Source organism: Symphalangus syndactylus, chromosome 16 (assembly GCF_028878055.3).
Source record: "Symphalangus syndactylus isolate Jambi chromosome 16, NHGRI_mSymSyn1-v2.1_pri, whole genome shotgun sequence".
Taxonomy (NCBI): Eukaryota; Metazoa; Chordata; class Mammalia; order Primates; family Hylobatidae; genus Symphalangus; species Symphalangus syndactylus.
The window spans coordinates 32,578,010-32,598,136 of NC_072438.2; the positions used below are offsets into that span (position 1 = coordinate 32,578,010).

Genomic DNA, 20,127 nt, shown 5'->3' on the forward strand with positions numbered 1-20,127 from the left:
TACCCAATAATAGCTAACTGATACAGCTGGTTAGTCCACTTAGCTGAGGGTACAGTTTTTAGGGCAGACAATCATGAGGTTGGAAAGGTAGGCTAGGCCAGGCTGCAGAGATGAGAAGTTAAGTGCAAGACAGTGGAGAGCCACTTGGGATTTTTGAGCATGGCACAAATGTGATGAAACGGTACTCCAAAAACTTTATTCTATGGTAGCAGGATGAAGGTGGGAATAAAGCAAGGAGAGTCAAGGAGGATGGAAAACCAGGAGAGGAGCCCTCCCGACAAAAAAATGAGGGCCTGAACCATGCCAGAGGTGATAGGTCTCAAGGTGTGAAAACTCTGCAGAAAGAGTTGAGTGAAAGACCACATGTAGATGGAGATGGAAGGTTGACAGTGGTTGATGGCTCCAAGGTTTTGAGCCTGAGAAGCTGAGAGGGTGACAAAAAAAGAAGGAAGAAAGCAGGAAGAGTTGGTGATGTCATGCTTGAGAAGTCCACAGAGTATTCAGGGCAAGGGAAGTTGGGGCTCTGGGAAATGTGGAGTGTAACTCTGCAGATGGAACCTTGTGGGGGAAAAATACTTTGAGAGTATTTTTATGGAGGTAATGATTAAAGGCATGAGTCTGAGCAAGAGAAGATGGAAATATGGATGTATATTGTTTATCTATTGCTGTGTAATGAATTACATCAAACCTAGCAGCTTAAGACTCAGAAGTCTGAAAACAGTTGAGCTGGGTGGTTCTGGCTAATGGTCTCTCATGAGGCGCCCATGAAATGCTGACCAGGGCTGTTGGCATCTGAAAGCTTGACTAGGGCTGGAGAATCTCCTTCCAGGATGGCTCACTCAAGTGGCTGATGGCTGGAAGCCTCAGCTCCACACCACATGAACAGTGTGGATAGCTGCTTGAGTGTCCTCATGATATGGCTGTCAGCTTCCTCCAGAGTAAACAACCCGAGAGAGAGCACAAGGGACAAGTCTCATGTCTTTTATGACCTTGCTGTAGAAGTCACATACCCTCACTTCTGTATTCTACTAATCAAACAGACTGATCCTGATACAACATGGAAGACGGTTACACGGGGGCATGAATACCAAGGGGTAGGGGGAGCATTTGGTGCATTCTCAGAAGCTGGATGCCACACTAGGGGTGGCAGAACAAGGCAAGCAAAACTTCAAAAGATATGAAGTTTGTTGGGGAGACAAGACTCCCACATGGGAAGAGATCAGGTTCTCAAACCTGTTGGCTTATCTGGGACTCTATATGGGTCTTTGATCCCTTCCAGAACACCCTGCCTCCAGAACTGTCTATCTGGTAAAGGAGGAGCTTTTCTCTCTATTCTACTGCTTCGCAGACTTCCCATATACCAGGCAATGTGCCAAGATTTCCCTGAGGTAGACATGATCATGTCACTGTTTTAAAGGAAAGGAAACTGAGGCTGAAGTCTCCAGCCCAAGTTCTCATAGCCAATGTGATGTGGACCTGGCCATGAACCCAGGTTGTCCAACTCCAGGGTCCTCACTCTTCTTTTTTATTTTTTGAGACAGAGTCTTGCTCTATTCCCCAGGCTGGAGTGTGATGGCACAATCTTGGCTCACTGCAACCTCTGCCTCCCGGTTCAAGTGATTCTCCTGCCTCAGCCTCCTGAGTAGCTGGGACTACAGGCACGCCCCACCACACCCGGCTAATTTTTGTATTTTTAGTAGAGACGGGGTTTCACCATGTTGGCCAGGCTAGTCGTGAACTCCTAAGCTCAGGTGAAACACCCACATCCACCTCCCAAAGTGCTAGGATTACAGGTGTGAGCCACTGCACCTGGCGAAGGGTCCTCACTCTTAACCTCTCTGCCACCATGCCTAGAGAGCAGGGGCCTGCATGCTGCAGTTAAAACCTCCCAACGAGATGAACCTACATAAGCAACAAGAGGAAATCTGAGGAATGTCCCAATGATGCCAAAGCAGCAGCACAAAGGGGAAGTGGAAGAGACCAATGTCCATTGAGCCACTCCTCTGTGGCAGGCACAGTCCAGGTAAAGATGGAGAAATCGAGGCGTGCTTACCATCCTTGGGATCTGCTTTGTTCTCAGTGGGCTGCTCGACAAACTTCAGCAGTGGGGATCTCGACCTCTGTCCACTAGGAAGAGTGGGGTCGCTAAACAGTATGGTGTCCTTGCCCCCTGTTGCAAAAAAGGGGAAAATGGATGTCTTATATCATCAGTGGAGTTGGGTTACATTTAGTCCCACACACTTAATCGGCTCAGGGCTGGCTGCCCACAGACACTACCATTGAAGGGAAGCCTGCTATGACGGCTGACATGCTCCATACTTCTTTACACTATTGCACCACCCTAGCCCTAACCCTTGCACACACACACACACACACACAAAATCCTTATCACTAATTTAGTATTGAATTATAGGCCATTTTTTTCCTTCCTCTCACTGCTTGATGTATATTCATCTTGCTTCCCTAAGTGGACCGCAGATTCTTGGAGGGGGTGATAAGCATGTCTAGAATGCCTGGTACAGAACTGAATTCACAAAGTCATTGCTCAAAAGGGTACCAACACATCAATGGGCTGATTACTGGAAGAGACACTGATTCTTCCCAGGTGTTGGTAAATGAGAGAGTTGGCAATTCTTTGATGTCATTGGAACTCTGCAACTGGAGAGTTGGCTATGATTTGACTCCTACTTTGGGAAAGAATGAAGAGGAAGAGGAGGAGGAGGAGGAGGAGAGAAACAATGTATTGTGTCTTTTTCCACCATTCAGTAGTTAAATGGAGACACAAAAAACAATGAGCAGACAGAACAGACTGATCTGATTTATACTAGAAGAGGCTCTTTTTCCCTTTACTTTCGCCATGGTTTGAAAACATCATAACACGATTCTTCATCATAACATCCTTCACCACTGCAGGAGGCCAATGCTATTGCCATGACATAAACTGTATCAGATCTGGGGAGCTGCCACTCTTTCCTGTCCTCCCACTTTGTATCTATGTGGAGCCCAGAGATAAGAACAAACAGCCACAGCATAAAATTCATTCAGCCAGGTCCCCAAAGCTAATTTCATCCTTTAATATTTGTTTTGTACTAATTGAATTTTCTATTTCAATTGACTATTCTAATCAGAAAAGTTCAAGGAAAGGTAGATAATGCATTTCTACTTATTTACATGCAGGGACGACATAACACACTGCTGATATTAGCCACAAAAACAGATATTTTAGATAGAACATACTCCCAAATCCTACTGAAACATTGTAGCTCAGGCCTTCAGGCAGCAAAAAGAAAAAAGGAAATAATTGTTATTGCATAATAGCCATTTGAAGTTGTACCTAGACCAAACAAAACCATAGAAAATTCTCGGCATTTGTTCACTCAAGTAACTTCCATCTTTTAATATAAATTGTAGAAATGAAACAGTGAGAAATTTCACCAAGTCATTTTGAGAAAAAAAAATAAAAACCCCCGTACATGCACAGAAATGGCAATCTCACTGTATGAATACATGATCAATTTGCCGAACTGTGTTGAAATTCAATGCAATAAAAGAAAGGCCTTCCTAGAAGATGAGGTTTTAACAGCATCAAAAGATTCTTGTGCAGAAATGGTATCATTCAAATCCGCAGGACTGTACTTGGCAGTTATTAGTTCTGTCAGGTCTTTTGACAATAAGTTCAAGGAATCACTGCTAAAAATTCCAATTTATGAAACACACATCCAGGCAACCTAAGGCAGTGATTCAGGTTTACATTTCGGAAAATGTATTGTTGTCCACCTGCCTCCCTGTGCTGACTTTTACTTATCGTTCATTCCAGGGAAGCATCCATATGATTCAAGGATGAAGGAGACTGGTTTGTGCAGTAAATAAAACTATAGGTACAACATGGTTTCCAGGGAAAGGGGAGATGGTGGAAATGGCAAATACAAGTTTCTGAAGAGTAAAAAGTCAATGGGGAATGGCTGACTGGGGTCTCACAAAAGGAGTATTTTACCAAGACAAGTGGGATAAATACAGCTAATTAAAGTAGAATATCAGAGCTTCCAAACACAGTGTACAACTGGAAAAAAAAATCACAGGAAATTCAGATTTTCAGGCTAAGTATAAACGGGATGGGGGAAGGAAAGAGAAGGAGGTGGTGGAGTACATTTTGGGTTAGAACAATTGTTGGTTTTTATATTTATTTTTAGTACTGGTGATTAAATTGGACAAATCTTTGTATGTTCTTAGATTCAATTTTAGGACTGGTGATTAAATTGCACAAATCTTTATTAAGTTCTCATATTAACTTTTAGGGCTGATAATGAAATTGAACAAATTGAATGGATCTTTATAGGATATCTACAGATTAAAAGAAAAGAAACAATTCACTACATTCACAAAAGTTAAAAAAAATACAGACACAGTGACAATTTCAGAATTCAGGTTTGCTAAACTTCATAGGTCCACAGATGAGACCCTGAATATTTATTGCATTTTTCTGATTCTACCCCCACCCTGCCATGTAGTTTCTAAATTTAGAACACTTGTAGATTTTTTCAGCAATGATCTACTTTAAATAAGGTAGAATAAAAGGACTTTAAAAAGGTAGAAGACTCTTGCAAATTATGTGGGAGCTTCATTTCTTAAAAAAAAAAAAAACAAAAAAAAAAAAACAAAAAAAAAAAAAACAAAGGAAAATAGTTTTCATGAAGTTCTGTTTACCTGGAAGACTCCACAAACCAGAAACTTCCAGAGTTCTTAATTTTTTTTCCAGCTCAGCCACCCGATTCCCTAGGATTCTGAAAAAAGGGGAGAAAATGACAATCGATTACTGAGCATCCTGTCAGCCCCCAGCCCTGGGAATCCCACTGGTGCCCTAGTAGAAAAGTGTTGAGATTTATGATACATGCTAAAAACGGAGCATTTGTATGTATGTGTGTGTAAATAATATGTGCTCTATTGAAAGTGCATATACAAACAGAAAGTACAGTGAATGATTAAAAACAATACTAAAATGCCACAAAAGTGAGTCCTCTCCCAAAAGGTAGTTTTCCTGGGAAGCTAAATGATGACTCCACCGCTGCCCAAATCATTTGATGGAATTTCTATTTGAGAAATGCTCATTGCAAAGATGACAATAAATTTTGAATACCCTTAATAATATCACACCTTGATTCTTGGAGGGTGGATCTGATTTTTGGAAACAACCAGGTCTAAAAAATAAGATGGATAGACATGCTTGGTAATGTTGTTTTGAGTCAATACATAACACCATCAGCCTTCTTAGACCCATGTCTTACTGATGTCCACATTCTTGATATTTAGCACAATGCCTGATACATGGGAAGTATTTGATAAATATATCTGATTAAATAAATGCCTTTCTTTTTTCATGACTCATAATTAGCTATAGGAAGAATGAAAAGAGATATTTCAAAAGAGTTTTCAGTAATTGCAGAATCATTAGAATAATTACATTGTTTTCCAAGGTGACCATTCTGAGTCACTAAGATATGTAAGTTCTAGAATGTGTGTATTTGAAAAGACCATACTGTTTACTTGGAAGCCAAACTTTCACTACATGCATGGATAGACATGTGGGCATACATACTCTCACATCACTCTATAAAAAATTAAATATAGTTGGGAAATGATTTAATAGTCCTCTAAAACTTGAATCACTTTCCATTGGACTGGAAATTGAAAAACCAGTCTTTATTTTATTTGGGGGATTTTCTTGGCACTGCTGTGCTAAAATAATGTGGAAATCACCTTAACAGCAAAGTTTCAATTCCTTTCAGCAAGATAAATCAGAACACTAGAATTATTCTCCTATTTCTCTTTATATTCCAGAGATAGCTACACACACCCACATACACACAGAGGCATGAATATGTATATATCTGCACATATATATGGCTGTGGATTTATCCTTGTTTTACCTGAATTGACTTGTACCATCTTAATTAATATTCCCTTTGAGTTCACAGAAAACTCTGGAATTATTCTATGTGGTTTTCTTCCATCTAGGTACTTAGAGCTTTTCTTTTCTTCTTTTCCCTAAGTCTTAAAATTATGCATAGTCTTTATCAATTACTTTCCATTTTCATTCCATTTGTTGGGTCTCTTTTGCTTTCATGTCCCTGACCCTTCAATAGACACTATCCTTTGTAATCTTGCTTTCCATATTTTGCTCAGACCTTCTGATCCAAGCTCTCTTTTCACCAGCTGATGAGTTTGAGATGCAATCACAACAGTGTTCAAGTTGATGCCTGTTTCTTAACGAGATCAGATCATCTGTAGGCGGCTGCTTCTTGGAAACAAAAGATAAGGCTTAACTCTTCTGTGGAGGTGGAGGGATGCCGTCTGAGCAGCATTCGAAGGTGTGCTGAAAAGATATTGGGTTATATTTTTTCTGATGTTTCAGGATAACACAGCCATTTCTCTCAGAAATGGAACGAAGTGAATTTCCTGGTGTCCCCAGCAATCTACTTTCAGGGCCCCTGCCTAAGTTTGTCAGTGCTTTCTTCTCTGACTTGACACTTATCAGCATGTGATGCAGGGCTGGAGGTAGTTAAATGGACTCAGTAGAAGTTATGACAGTAGAAATAATAACAATAGTACCACCACCAACAATAGCAGCTGCATTACTGTTAACAGTCAACTAATCTTTCCTGAGTCCTTAATACACATCAGAGGCCATGCTGAACACTCACCTCATTTGTGTTATCTCATCTAACCTGGCAAAAACCCTGTGGTATACATGGTATTGTTATCCTCCTTTTACACGTGGACACTAAGAGAGGTTAAGCAACTTGCCCAAGCATGCACAGTTTATCTCAAAGTTCTGTCTTTCCCCAGCCGCCAGCAATCTCATCCACCATACTCCCCTCTTCCCATTATGAAGCTGAGGAACAGAAGTTAGTTAACTTGACCAAAACCATAGGCAAGACTCAGCTGGTGGTGAGGCTGTATCGGAATGTAAGCCTGGACTTGCTTCTGAAGCACATGCTCTTAACCAATACCCCATAATGGCACTTTAAAACCAACCTTGTCACATTCTTTCTCATGTCTGCATGAAGTGCTCCTTAAAAACTGTTCATGTTGAAACATGGATGTGCCCAGAGTTGCCTTGCAAAATACAAGCCACAATGCTTCAAATGGCAAAGAGGATCTCTGTTAGCTTCACACTGAAAGAATGTGGCAGGGAGCCCACTGAACCTGGTGTGACGCAGCCCAGGGACAGAAGAGGGGCTATTTATGTCTTAGTAGCCAGCAGCATGGATAGGTGGAGAGAAGAGCAGGAGCCGAGTCCATTAAATTCAGTTTGACCAATTCAACAAACAGTTCCTGAGATCCAGCTCTGTAAAGCACTATGCTACACGCTGCAGGGGATAATGAGGAGAAGAAGACCCTGTCACTGCATTTGAGAGACTAAACGTCTGGTGGGAGACAGACAGATGCATACACACAAAAACATACATGGACGGTGCGGTGGAAGGCTTTAATAACAGCTGGTATTTATTAATCACTTGCTCTCTACTAGGTATGCACAGACGCTCCCTTGGTGTCCTGCAACTGATGTGTCAGCTCTTGTTAGCCTTATTTTGCAGGTGAGAAAACTGAGACTCAGAAAGGTCACTTAACTCACCCAGGCTTACACAGCTGGCGAGCCGAGAGGCCAGGCAAAAACATAGGCTTGAAAATACAGGCTGGGCGTGGTGGCTCACGCCTGTAATCCCAGCACTTTGGGAAGCGGAGGCAGGCGGATCACGAGGTCAGGAGATCGAGACCATCCTGGCTAACGTGGTGAAACCCCGTCTCTACTAAAAATACAAAAAATTAGCCAGGCGTGGTGGTGGGCGCCTGTAGTCCCAGCTACTTGGGAGGCTGAGGCAGAAGAATGGCGTGAACCCAAGAGGCGGAGCTTGTAGTGAGCTGAGATCGCGCCACTGCACTCCAGCCTGGGTGACAGAGCAAGACTCCATCTCAAAAAAAAAAAAAAAAAGAAAAGAAAAAGAAAAAGAAAATAGACACATGCTTATTAAAACTGTAGAGCAGAAATGAAGAGCTAAGTGGAAGACGAATCTAGAAAGACCAGTAGGAACCCAGACCATGAATGACCTACCTGCCATATTGAGAACATTCAGACTTTTCTATATTGGCAATGGGGAGAGAGTGAAGAGGTTTTTTGTTGTTGTTTTGTTTTGTTTTTAAGAGATGGAGTCTTACTCTGTTGCCCAGGCTGGAGTGCAGTGGCATGATCTCGGCTCACTGCAACCTCTGCCTCCTGGGTTCAAGCAATTCTCCTGCCTCAGCCTCCAGAGTAGCTGGGACTACAGGTGTATGCTGCCACGCCCGGCTAATTTTTTTTTTTTATATTTTAGTAGAGACAGGGTTTCACCATGTTGCCCAGGCTGGTTTCTAACTCCTGAGCTCAGGCAATCTGCCCACCTCGGCATCCCAAAGTGCTAGGATTACAGGTGTGAGCCACCGTGCCCAGCCCAGTGAAGGGTTTTAAGCAAGGAAGCAGGATGAGGAAGTTTAGGCAAAGCATTCTTCATGCCTAGTTGAGAATGGAAGGGAAGGAGTGTGAGTGGAAGCAGAAAGATCAGTTAGAAGGGTGTCGTCCAGGTGGGGCTGATATGTTCCAAACCAAGCCAGTCGGGATGCAGGGGTACTACAGGAATGGGGCAATAACGAGGAGGTAGATGAGCTTGAGATGCCTATGGGAGATCTGTGCAGACATACTGGATGCAGGAAGAAAGGCAAAGATCTGAGAGTGCAGGCTAGGGGAGCGGAGCCAGCAGCTCACTACCAGAGGGTGTGAAGTCAGAAGGAACAGTGGAGGAGGCAGAGGAGAGCCAGGACAATGTGCCACCTTGGAAGCCAAGTTGAGAGGGGTGCAGATGAGAAGGGGTGGTCAATATTGTCTTATTCTAGAAAGTGGTCACACAGGATGAGAGTTGAGAAGAGGCAACTTAGAAGATGTGCCTGACCCTTGAAGGAAGGATGTTTCAGGACAGTAGAGGGGATGAAATTCAGAGTCCAAGGGACTGGGCTGAGACAGAAGCAGACTCTGGGAGAAGTGAATATAGCCGACTCTTCAAGTAGCTTAGCAGGGAAGAGAAGGAGATAAACAGCAGTAGCTCGAGGCAAACTCAAACTTGAGAGAGGTTTGGGGATTTTTGTTTTTGTTTTTGTTTTGCAGGATGAGGGAGATTTTAAAGTTTTAGAGTTTTTAGTTAGTCATGGGTTGTTTTGGGGGAGATTTCAGCATATATCTACCTAGTAGTCTAGGAAAATCTCTCAGGATGCCCGGTCTCCAGATGGCTTCCCTGTAGTGGTTTTAGATAGTAATGACATCATCGAAGGTGGGATGAGGAGTCTGTGAAGACAGAACTCACGCAGGAACTGCACTACTGTGCTTGCTCTCTGGACAACACAGACAGCAGGAATACCTGAGTGAAGGTCTTTAAGGAAAGCCTGGCTCTAAAGGGGAAGCAGGTAACTGTGTCTCTACACGCCTGAAGACGCCCCTGCTTCCTTCTACCCCAGGTGGCCTCCTTTCACATCTCTGCTCTGATCCATACACCCCCTTGCTGCTGCTCCCCAAGATGCTGAACTTCCAAGCTCATTTACCATTGGCCAGGGAAAGAGAAGAGGAAACAGTTTCAGGCATAGCAGGAAGGATAGCAAAAGGCCAATATGTCCTCATATATTCACCACCACCTCCCCACCATGGTAAGGCATGGGCCTGGGGGGAAGGTCTGGATAACGAAATGTGGTGCACAGTGAAACGGCCCTTGAACAACCACCTCATTCACGAATGCTTTGCCACCCGGTTTGAAAGATAAATGAACCTCACATCCGTTCTTTCTCGATCACCAGGCAACTGCCAACTTGCTGGCAAGAAGTAGCTCAAGCAAATTGCCTATTAATTGAACGTTGCTCAAGATGTAAAGTCCTAGGTTTCTTCATCAATTCTTCGAGATGGCTCCTGTTGGAGCCTCTCAAGGGTGGTAACTGTCAGGCAGTGGAAACCAGCAGGGGAGCATACGCTGCCAGGAAGGAACACCTTTACTGTTATGTATAACGCTCCAGCAAAATAAAGCCATTTCTTTTCTTTTTTAAATTAATTAATTATTATTTTTTTCTAAGATTGCAATTGGGGCATGCACACAGAGACCAGGGTAGTTTCCAGTGTACTCCAAAAGCTATTTTATTATTTCAGTTACCCAAGGCTAAATCAAGGGGGAGAACACACATAGACCAAAGTCACATTCTATTCTCAGCCCTCATTCCATTTGTAGTATAATTAGTTTCTTTACATGCTCCCAAATAAAACATTTATTAAAAGTATGAAACAGAGGACCCTCTAAGTATTAAAGATGGCACATTAGGCAACTTATGTACTGATATGAAGCAATCTCCAAGATCCATTATTACAGGGGAAAAAAATCAAGATGCAGAATAATGAAAAAAGAAATCTTTTTAAAAAGTGAATACCAGTTACCATTTGTAAAAAAAAAAAAAAAAGACAGTATATCTATGTAAATATATGAGTATGTGTATATACATAAATGTATTGTGCATTTGCTTATACTGCCTATGCATCCTTTGGAAGGATACATAAGAAATGAGGAATGGACGTTTCTTCCAGGAAGGGGATTAAGGTAGCTGGGAGTAGTTTGGAAATACACTGTTGTTTAACCTTAAATTAATATTAAATTAAAACCACAGAGGCCAGGCATGGTGGCTCATGCCTGTAATCTCAGCACTCTGGGAGGCCGAGGCGGGTGGACAACTTCAGGTCAAGAGTTTGAGACCAGCCTGTGGATGACTTCAGGTCAAGAGTTTGAGACCAGCCTGGGCAACATGGTGAAACCCTATCTCTACTAAAAAAATACAAAAAATTAGTCAGGTGTGGTGGCGTGCACCTGTGGTCCCAGCTACGAGGGAGGCTGAGGCACAAGAATCACTTGAACCCAAGAGGTGGAGGTTGTAGTGAGCCAAGACTGTGCCACTGCACTCCAGCCTGGGAGACACAGCAAGACCCTGTCAAAACAAACAAACAAAAAACCTAGAGGATGGCTCAAAAATTATTAAAAAATAAACATGAAAAAGTTCATGGAAACAAAAATAAACATGGTCAAATGAAAATGTCGGTCTTTCTCAATGGAGGCAGAGACTGCTGTGAACCTGGGGAATGGGTGTGTTTGCAGTGAGTATGGTTAGGAACACATTAGGGAATCAATCTGTCAGAGGAGGCTGGAATCCTCTGCAGAGGCATGTCAGGCCAACAGCCTGTGGATGCTGCCTTTGGCAGGCAATGGGGACTCAGCCTGCTTTGCAGGGAAGGCTAGTGGCATGCTCAGAACTGTAGCTGGCAGGTTGGTTAGGTAGGGGGAGGTAGGGCTGGGATCTGAGGATGGAGCTGTGGGAGGGTCTCCCCAAGGAAGAAGTGATGGTCAAAGGGCATAACCATTTTTGAAACATACTAGGATGGATGTTGACTGATGGAATTTGAGGAGCTGAAAGGATATCTGGAGAAACCATCAACCAGAAGTTAGAAATGTGGGTCTTTGTCTTGCTCTTGATGGGGTGGTGGGGACAAGAGATCTGAGAAGAGTCTGCAGAGAATGAGAGGCAAAGACAGAGACAGGAAATGAGGTCCCCCAGGTGGGGGAAAAAGCACAGAAGACAGAGGAAAAAGATGGAGTGGGTCCGGGGTGGGGGTCAGGGGAGAGGTGGGAAAAGGAAATGAGACAGTGGAGAAGGCTGGAGTTTCCCCCTTGAAATCCATCTTACTTGGATTTCAAGATGAAAATCTCGATATGAAGAAATTAAAGAAGAAAGAGACTCAAAGGTGGAGTTTGGGGATACTGGTGACCTGCAAAGAAAGAATGCTGTGGGAAATATAGGAAGAGGTCTTGGGAGGCATTAAAGCCAAGGTTATCTTTCTTTCCTGTGCATGGACTCACCCGGGACTTACTAAAATCCAGAATCCTAACCTTCCCTCTCACAAATCCCCAATTCTGCATTTATAAACAAGTGCCTCCACCCCCCAGCCACTGCACCCAAGCAATTCCAACATAAGTGACCTCCCAGAATACATTCAGACAGGGCGACTGTTGAGGAAGGAGAGGAGGCCTTCTTCACAAACATTCCAGGCTGGTGGTATTTTTGGGAAGGCAGCAGGGTTGAGGAAAGGCTTTGGGGGTTCAGGGCAAAGAGGCAAAAGCCAGAGGAAGGGAGGAGGTTGAAGAGGGTGAGAGAGGAGGTCCCAGGGGAGCAGAGGCCCAGAAAAGGCCCAGAAGAGGAAAGATGGCGACTGGTGTACTTCCTGGAGACAGGAGTGAGCAGAACATGGGCAGACACTGGTTTCAGGGCAGCCGCAAGTTGAGGGGCTTATGGTGAGAAGCCCCGTTTTCTCAGTGAATGAGGAACTAAGGTCACCTGCTGAGAATGCACCAGGGTTCAGAAGACCCGGGAAGGCTTGAAAGATGAGGTGTTCTGTAGAGAGGGAAGGACAAAGCCAGCTCACAGAGGACATTTCGTGCTGCAGGGGATGCCCATTCCTTCTTTCTCCCCTGAGAAGCATCTGCATTTCAGCATCTGGCTTTTCATTCCTTGGCTAAGATTTCATTTTTCAAGAACATTTAAACCTTCTCCTGTCAATAAATTACCCTTGTCATCCCTTCGAGATTGTCCTGCTTCCCTTTGCTGGTCTCCACATTCTTCCACATACATCTTCATCTCTGGTGAAATCTTCCCTTCACTCCAGCTTCTCTTTTTCTATTTTGTTTTTATAATACTTTCAATCATTTTCCACTTGCCTTTCTCCCATGCCCCTGTGTTCGTCAGGCCCCGGATTCTCTGGTCCCTCCCTTTGTCACTTGAAGCCTAGCTTTCCAGGCCCCGCTCAGTTCTCTCACACTTGCATTTTGGTTCCAGGTGTATGTCTGTCTTGCAAGCAGGACCAGCTACATAATTTGCAGGGTCCAGTGCAAAATAAAAATGTGGGACCCTCTTGTTAAAACAATGACTAAGAATTCCAAGATGGTGACAGTGGAAGAACAGACCTAATGTGGGGTCCTTCTGAGCACAGGTTGCATGCCCACAAAGCCAACCCCATGTGTAGTATTTGCTACTTTAATTTATTGTTTATTCACCATTCTCTGAACACTCTTGATATTGCCTCTGTCATCTCTAATGGCAACTTTAACCTGCTTGATTTTACATAACATAGTCAATATGCTATAAAAACCAAATAAGACATTCCATTTTAATTACCCTTTCTTTTCCCCATCTTTTTTGCTGATCTGGAAGAGTGATATGAGATTCTTTTCTAGGCCCAGCAGCCTGTGGAAATTGATGCTTGGGTGGTTTCTGCCATGAAAAGACCCTCAAAGTCATGCTGGGAGTTTCAAATGGCACTGAGGCAGTTTCTCCCCTAAAAGCAGAGCTGGAGGAGAGGTGGGTCAAGTCACCCAGGCAACTATTTTATGGAACTCATCCATTAAATACGTACTACTCAGTGTGTAGCTCAGAGTAAGCATTCAATATGGCTGGTACTCTTTCCTTGCTTGGCTCCAGCTGATAGCCAAGATGCTGATATAAAAAGGTTCCTGCTTGATTTGAGGGGTCTCACCTTCCCTGCAGGTCTGTGGTTCCAGCTGGTTGACATTCACTTCTGGTAGCCTTGCGCCCACCCCCCAACCCAAGAGTTTGGCCACCTACTTGTTGGTTTGCCTCTGGTGCTGAATGACCATGTTTTTCTCGTGGATTGTTTCCAACAGGGCTGTTGCCAGAGATTTCAGGTCAGAAATGGACTGCGGAGTAGCTGGGAGGCTGCATCCATGATCCTCAGATAGCAGATCCTGAACTAGACAGGATACAAAATGTATAACTCAGTCGTCATTCTTCTGAAACGCTGGATGCAAACCAATGTCAATCCTTCCTGGATAATGATATGTCCCCAGCTTCAAAATGCTACTATGTTGTATTGAGAGTCCACCTCAAGTGTCAGCACAATAAAGTAAAATCTAGTGTGAGGACTAAACAGAAAGGAGGAAGTTCCCAGGACGTTTCTCAGCAATTTTTAAGAAGATAATAATATTTGCATTTGTCTAGTATTTTAAACACTTTCATAATGACTAACATATAAAGTCTTAAAATTGAGGGAAAAGAAACTCTACAAAATATTGATTTTTTTCCATTTCATGGACAAAGCAAGGCACAGATGGGTTAACAACATTGGCTGAAGGTCACACAGCCACGCAAATGACAATGACTCCTAGCTCCAAGGGCCTTGCTTTATGTCAGTTTCCCACTGTGTGATACCCCTGGCAGGTGGTAAGATAATTTAGGAGATTATTTAAAGTGCAAAATATGTTTTGTATTTTAGTAGCTATGCATTTGTTTGAAGGTATTATGGAAAAGGTTATATATGGCATAACAAAACCAGTGATTTCACAGGTGCTACTACTTAGGATAAGGTCAAGTAAAATGAGTCACTTTAAAATCGACTTAAAGAAAAACATTAAGCAAACAATAGCAAGGTGGCACAAAGATATGGCAAAAAGGTATATAGCAGACTGCAAATGTCTAAATATTGGGAAAGAATACATTATGCAAAAGCTAGCTGTTCTTGGATGTTTGTTACTCCACAAACTGCCAAATCCCATTCATGGCCAAGTTCAAAATGAAAGCCAAACAACATCCTTCCATGTAATTGAAGGATTGAGACCCATATGAGAGAGACCCACCCCTTGTGCATATCCTGCCCTGGATGAGTCTTTAACAAGTCTCCAGTCATCTATGGATGGCTCTGATAGAAAATGAGTTTTTGTTTAGTTTCCAAAGTGTATACTTTCAAAAAATTCCTAATTTGTTTGCATGCCACTTACAAATATATAAAGGAATATTACACTGTGGTATACTAGCTTAGCACATAGTAGGACTATCACCTCCTTTATCCCAAATTTCATACTTCTGCAAATAGAATGTAAGATTTCCTTAGCTTCTTTGGCAATAAAACACTATTAATGAATAATATGACAATACTATCTATTAAAACATCTGTGACTTTTTCACATGTGATGCTGTTACAACTATGTTTCCCCATTTATGCTTGGCTGGGCTTGAAATGGCTTAAATTGCTCTCAGAAGCCACCAGCCCCACCCACAGCATGGCCCCATTTTACATCTGCAACTTCTGCTGCTTCTCCCACCGTTTTTTTCTACCCTAGGGTCACTCAGGTGCTCCTGCGTATGTGTCCTTTCTGACTCCGAATGGCTGTTCTTCAAGTCTGCTTTGGGTTTTTTAAAAGCCCTCTTCAAACGGAGATAAACTAAGAGTTAAACAAAAGGACAATAACCACTGATATTCCTACCGGACATTAAAAAAAAAGGAAACAGTATAAATCTCACAATTTTATTTTATTTTCAAAAATGAAAAAAAAACCCTGCTTTTTTCACTTAACAATATTATTCATCATTAATATCCCTTAAAACATAAAATTGGATGGCTGCTTTGTAGTCCGTGTATAGATACAGAATTATTTGGCCAGGTGTGGTGGCTCATGCCTATAATCCTAGCACTCTGGGAAGCCAAGACGGGCAGATCACCTGAGGTCAGGAGTTCGAGATCAGCCTGGCCAACATAGTGGAATCCCGTCTCTACTAACAACACAAAAATTAGCTGGGCATGGTAGCACACGCCTGTAGTCCCAGCTACTCAGGAAGCTGAGGCAGGAGAATCGGTTGAACCCGGGAGGCAGGGGTTGCAGTGAGTGAACCACGATCACACCACTGCACTCCAGCCTGGGCAACAGAGTGAGACTGTCTCAAAAAAAAAGACATAGAATTATTTAACTACTGCTGGACATTTATTGTGTTTTCAATATTTTTTATTACAAGTAATGTATGAAGAACTGTCTTGTAGCAAAATGTTTGCATATGTCTGTAATTGTTTTTCGTGGGTTCAAAGGGGGCCAGTTTAAGGCTTTTCACGGCAGGTTGTCATACAGTCACAGATTTCGTTTACCAATACCAACAGATTGTTGATAGAATGCTTTTCATCATAGGTTTTCTAGAAAGGCTGTGCCAGATTTATGGTTCTGCCACAGTGTTTGAGTGTGGCTGGCATTCCCCACATCAATGATAATACTGGGTATCAACATTCAAAGATGGTTTGCTATATATGGTATCCAGAGCTAAACGTAGATGGGCTACTTCACATTTTTATACAGTATTGTAGTTTTCTTTTGAAAAACAATTCTAGGGTGTTCTTTTCTGGTTGAGTGGAAAAAAGAAGTTGCTTGGAAAAGAGCCTTCCTTGGTTGTTATGTAGGCTGGAGACTCAGCACTTTTTTTTAAGCCACTGTAGTGCTGATTAAGACTGCCATATGATAGTTGCTGGTCTGCACTATCAACAACCAAAAAGTGGGCCAGCTGAGCATGTTCAACTCGAGACTTATGTTTAGCACTGAATTCTGAATATTAAGTGTCAGAAGCCAGCATGCTGCTATTTATTCCCCTGGACTGTTCCTGGAAGATCATTATTTTTCTTTGGAATTGACAAGAAGGAGGAACAAAATTGCAATCAATAAAAGCTTCTTCAAAAAAGGCACATGTTATGTGAGAAAATGACTTCAGCAGCTCGGAGACTTTTCTGATCGTAGAGGCCAGGAAAAGGAGAAATTCAAGGAGGTCAAAACGCACGCTTAGAGTTGCTGAATTGGCGATTAGGAAACGGAGAACACTCTGGAAAGGAGAACACAGTCTAGGGGAATATGCCCAAATGGGGTCTAGTGATTAGAAAAACCTCAAATGCAGTGGTTCCCAAAGTGGGGTCCCTGAACCAGCGTCAGCATCACCTGGGAACTTTTTAGAAATACATAATTTTCAGGTTGCACTCCAGACCTATTGAATCAGAAACTCTGGGGTGGAACCAGTAATCTGTGTTTTAACAGGCCCTCCCGGCAACTCTGATGCATGTGGAAGTCGGGGAGCCACTGTTCTATGGATCGCCTCAGTTCTCAGACCACAAAAGCAGAAGCCTGGATGGGATGTGGCCTTGCAGCTCTAGTATTTTACGCTCATGAGCGGTCTCTCCTGGAGCATGATATCCTACCTTGCTTTGCAGACAGGACTCCTGTCAGAGCACTGCTGCTGGATTTACCCTGGCCCTTCGAGTTTTTCCGTCTCTCCAGAGCATTCTAAAACAGGATTGGGAGAGAATAAAAACCCGTCAGAAAAGCCAACAATGGAAAAGTACCTAGCAGATGCCTCTTCTCATCGGCCCACAAGAACCCCTTGCAAACTCCAAGTGCTAGCCTGATATTTAGAATTCCAAGTCTACGCCCAAGAGTTATAATTTTTATGGCCTGGTAAGTTTTTTTTTTTTTTTTTAATAAAGGTGGTGCATGGCAGAATGATACCAATTACAGTCCCCCGTATACAAAAAGCACTTAATACATGTTAAATTAAATCAAATATGAAGCAAGAATGCAGCCTAACACGTGAAGTCACTAGTAATGAAAATTCCTTCTGACACACAGACATGAGATAGTGACTAGGTTTATTTTCATGCACCATTGGTGATTTCTGGAAGGAAAGAGAGCCACGATCAATTAGTGATGTCTGCAGTGGATACAGATTAAGGAAGTACATATGTGCCACCTACATGTCATTCCTAGAACAGACTTACATTAAAATTGATATGTAGCATCTAGCCAGTGCTTGGCACATAGAACTGAATAAATGTTGTTAAATGAATGCATCCACACATTTTTAAAAATTATGTATTAATTATACAACTTTAAAAGCTATATCCTTCTTTGGCTGAATGCGTATAGATAGACTGGTATAATGTGTGGCTCCCACAAAATGGAAAGGAAGAACAGCACGGAGACTTGTGAGAACAAATGCTAATGTCAAAAGCCAGGAAAATAAGGTTCTTCCAAGCATCTAGACGGCTGTAAAACTTCACCCTCAGGAAGAGAAATCAATCTATTTTCCAAGCAGAGAAACCCAGGAGATTTTTCTAATTATAACACTTACAACTAACATCTGCAGAAATAGATATTATCAAACTAATGGTGCTGGAATTAGACTAAATAACAGTGGGGAGAATTTAAACATTCTGTCCTTGCAGTGTGACGTGAACATTATGGTTTAGACTGTGCCTTCCCAATCTTTGTTTCTTCATCACTCGGAAACCATTTTCTTATGGGTGATTATGACAGAAATAGCATCTGATGAGTGAACATGTTATAGAGAAAACGGGTAAGAAACCTAATTGCAAATGGACCAAGGCTATGCAATATGCAATTCCAGATTCTAGTGGAGAGGCTATACCAGGCACTAACACATCCTGGGTGGGCATGCCTTGCTCAGATAACAGCCACAGAAGGAGCTCTTGCGAAAAGCTGCTTTCGTTTTGTTTGTTGTTTGGGATTTTAATTTGTACTGGTTACCCCAGTTAAAGCTCTTATTAGACTCTATCTGGGAGGGCAGGAAAGTATTAAAATATCTTTGGCACATAAAAGGGAATTAAAATAGAATGACATTTAGATGCACAATAGTGAATCACCATCACTGTCATCATGATTTTGCTACCTTGTATTTGGCAATGTTTGATTTCAAGAGGTTGACCTCTTCATGGAGTTGCTTTAATCTCTCTTGAAGGTACCTGGAAAAGAATACATAAAACTAGGAAGTGTTTAAGGGCTAAATAAAAAACACACACTGAAGTATAAGGGGAAAAAACAAAAACCACTTGCCAGAAGAGCTATCTTTTACACATAACAACTTGCCTGCTCACCAGAGAGGAGAAACACGTGCATCTTTGTGACCTTTCCTTAAATGAATGCAATCAAGGTCAAACATGCCCAAATCACAGACACCCCACTTTAAAACAGCCCTCGCAGAGATTCCCTAAGGGATATCAACACAGTTTTCACATAATTCTCATTAAGATGATTCCACCGGGAAGAGAGGCAGGAAGAGGCGACACCAGACATAACATTAAGTTAGACACACACACACTGAAATTTGCCTCAGGGAAAAGAGACAGCTAAGGGAATTTCTCAATTTATTTTCTTATTCTTTTCTTTCTCCTTGATGGCAATAACAAGCAACTCTCATGGGTTCCTCGTCCCTCTTGACCTACCAAGGAAGGTGCAGGGAAAGAGAAGGGAGATGTGTGCAGCTGAGTAGGTGTGGGCTGCTTTCCTTTTTCATTTTTACAACTAATACATGGCATTGATGTCATCATTTGGGGGGAGTGAGTTTCTTTTCACTTGTAAGGCAATTTTCTCCAAAATAAATAGGGCTGCAAATAGCTCCCAGCCTGCAGGCCTGTACAGAGCCAGCCTTCCTCCCACGCACAGGCCTGGGCCTGGCCACTTGCCTGTTCTCCATACACAGGGCATCCACATCAATGATGCGGTTCTCGTGCCCGCTCAGGATATGGTTCAGCTCCTGGTTGAGCCTCTCCACTTTGTCCTGGTAGGAAGACCGTTCTTCTTTAACATCCTGAAGCTCGTCCACAGAAGCCTGCAGGTCGTGCTCCAGAGATTCAATCTAAAACCACAGGGAGAGCCCTTACTCAAGATGTTCCTCAGGCACTGGCTTTATGGCCAGAGATGGAGCCTCCCACTTGGTTGACTGATTTTTAGAGAGTTTATTAACACCACCCGCATGCCCTAAAGCCATAAGTGCCACACACTGAAATACAATAACAGCTAAAAGCGAGGGATGACTTCCTGCCAGACATTTATTATATTTAAGATAGGAGAGGTGCAGCAGCTTGGAAAACCAGAACTGAACCCTTGCCTACTTCAGGATGCCCTGCAGCTGCCAGTGTCTTACAAATCCATACTTTTTCAAATCCACTCTAGAACCAGAAATCTTGTTCTGTTCTTCAGTTAGTAAGAGGAAGAAAAAGAACTTTAGGCTCCCTTAGTTGTTACCTAACTAGGGCTCTGCATTTGTTGAGATTTTGCCTAAGAGCCATTGCTCAGCATTTTAGCAGAAACTTGCAAAGTAAGGCCAGTTAGTCACGTGTTGTTCTCTCCCTGTCTATCCTGGGTAGGAGGAAAGTTTCTTGTTGTGTTCAGAACAATGGTACCCAAT

At 42.7% G+C, this 20,127-nt stretch overlaps 1 protein-coding gene across 4 annotated transcripts in view; it reads right to left on the reverse strand.

The window, feature by feature from the left end:
* Positions 1–20,127, reverse strand: part of CCDC149 (coiled-coil domain containing 149) — a 111,860-nt gene that overhangs the window by 14,765 nt on the left and 76,968 nt on the right. For 3 of the 4 annotated variants that reach the window (XM_055245806.2, XM_063619754.1, XM_055245808.2), the window contains 7 exons: positions 19,403–19,575; positions 18,610–18,682; positions 17,123–17,207; positions 13,726–13,870; positions 4,705–4,781; positions 3,238–3,270; positions 2,054–2,170 (listed from right to left, as the gene is read on the reverse strand). In XM_055245806.2, the coding sequence (XP_055101781.1) occupies positions 2,054–2,170; positions 3,238–3,270; positions 4,705–4,781; positions 13,726–13,870; positions 17,123–17,207; positions 18,610–18,682; positions 19,403–19,575 (703 nt within the window). The remainder of the gene's footprint in view (positions 1–2,053; positions 2,171–3,237; positions 3,271–4,704; positions 4,782–13,725; positions 13,871–17,122; positions 17,208–18,609; positions 18,683–19,402; positions 19,576–20,127) is intronic. The other variant, XM_055245807.2, reaches the window with a different exon arrangement.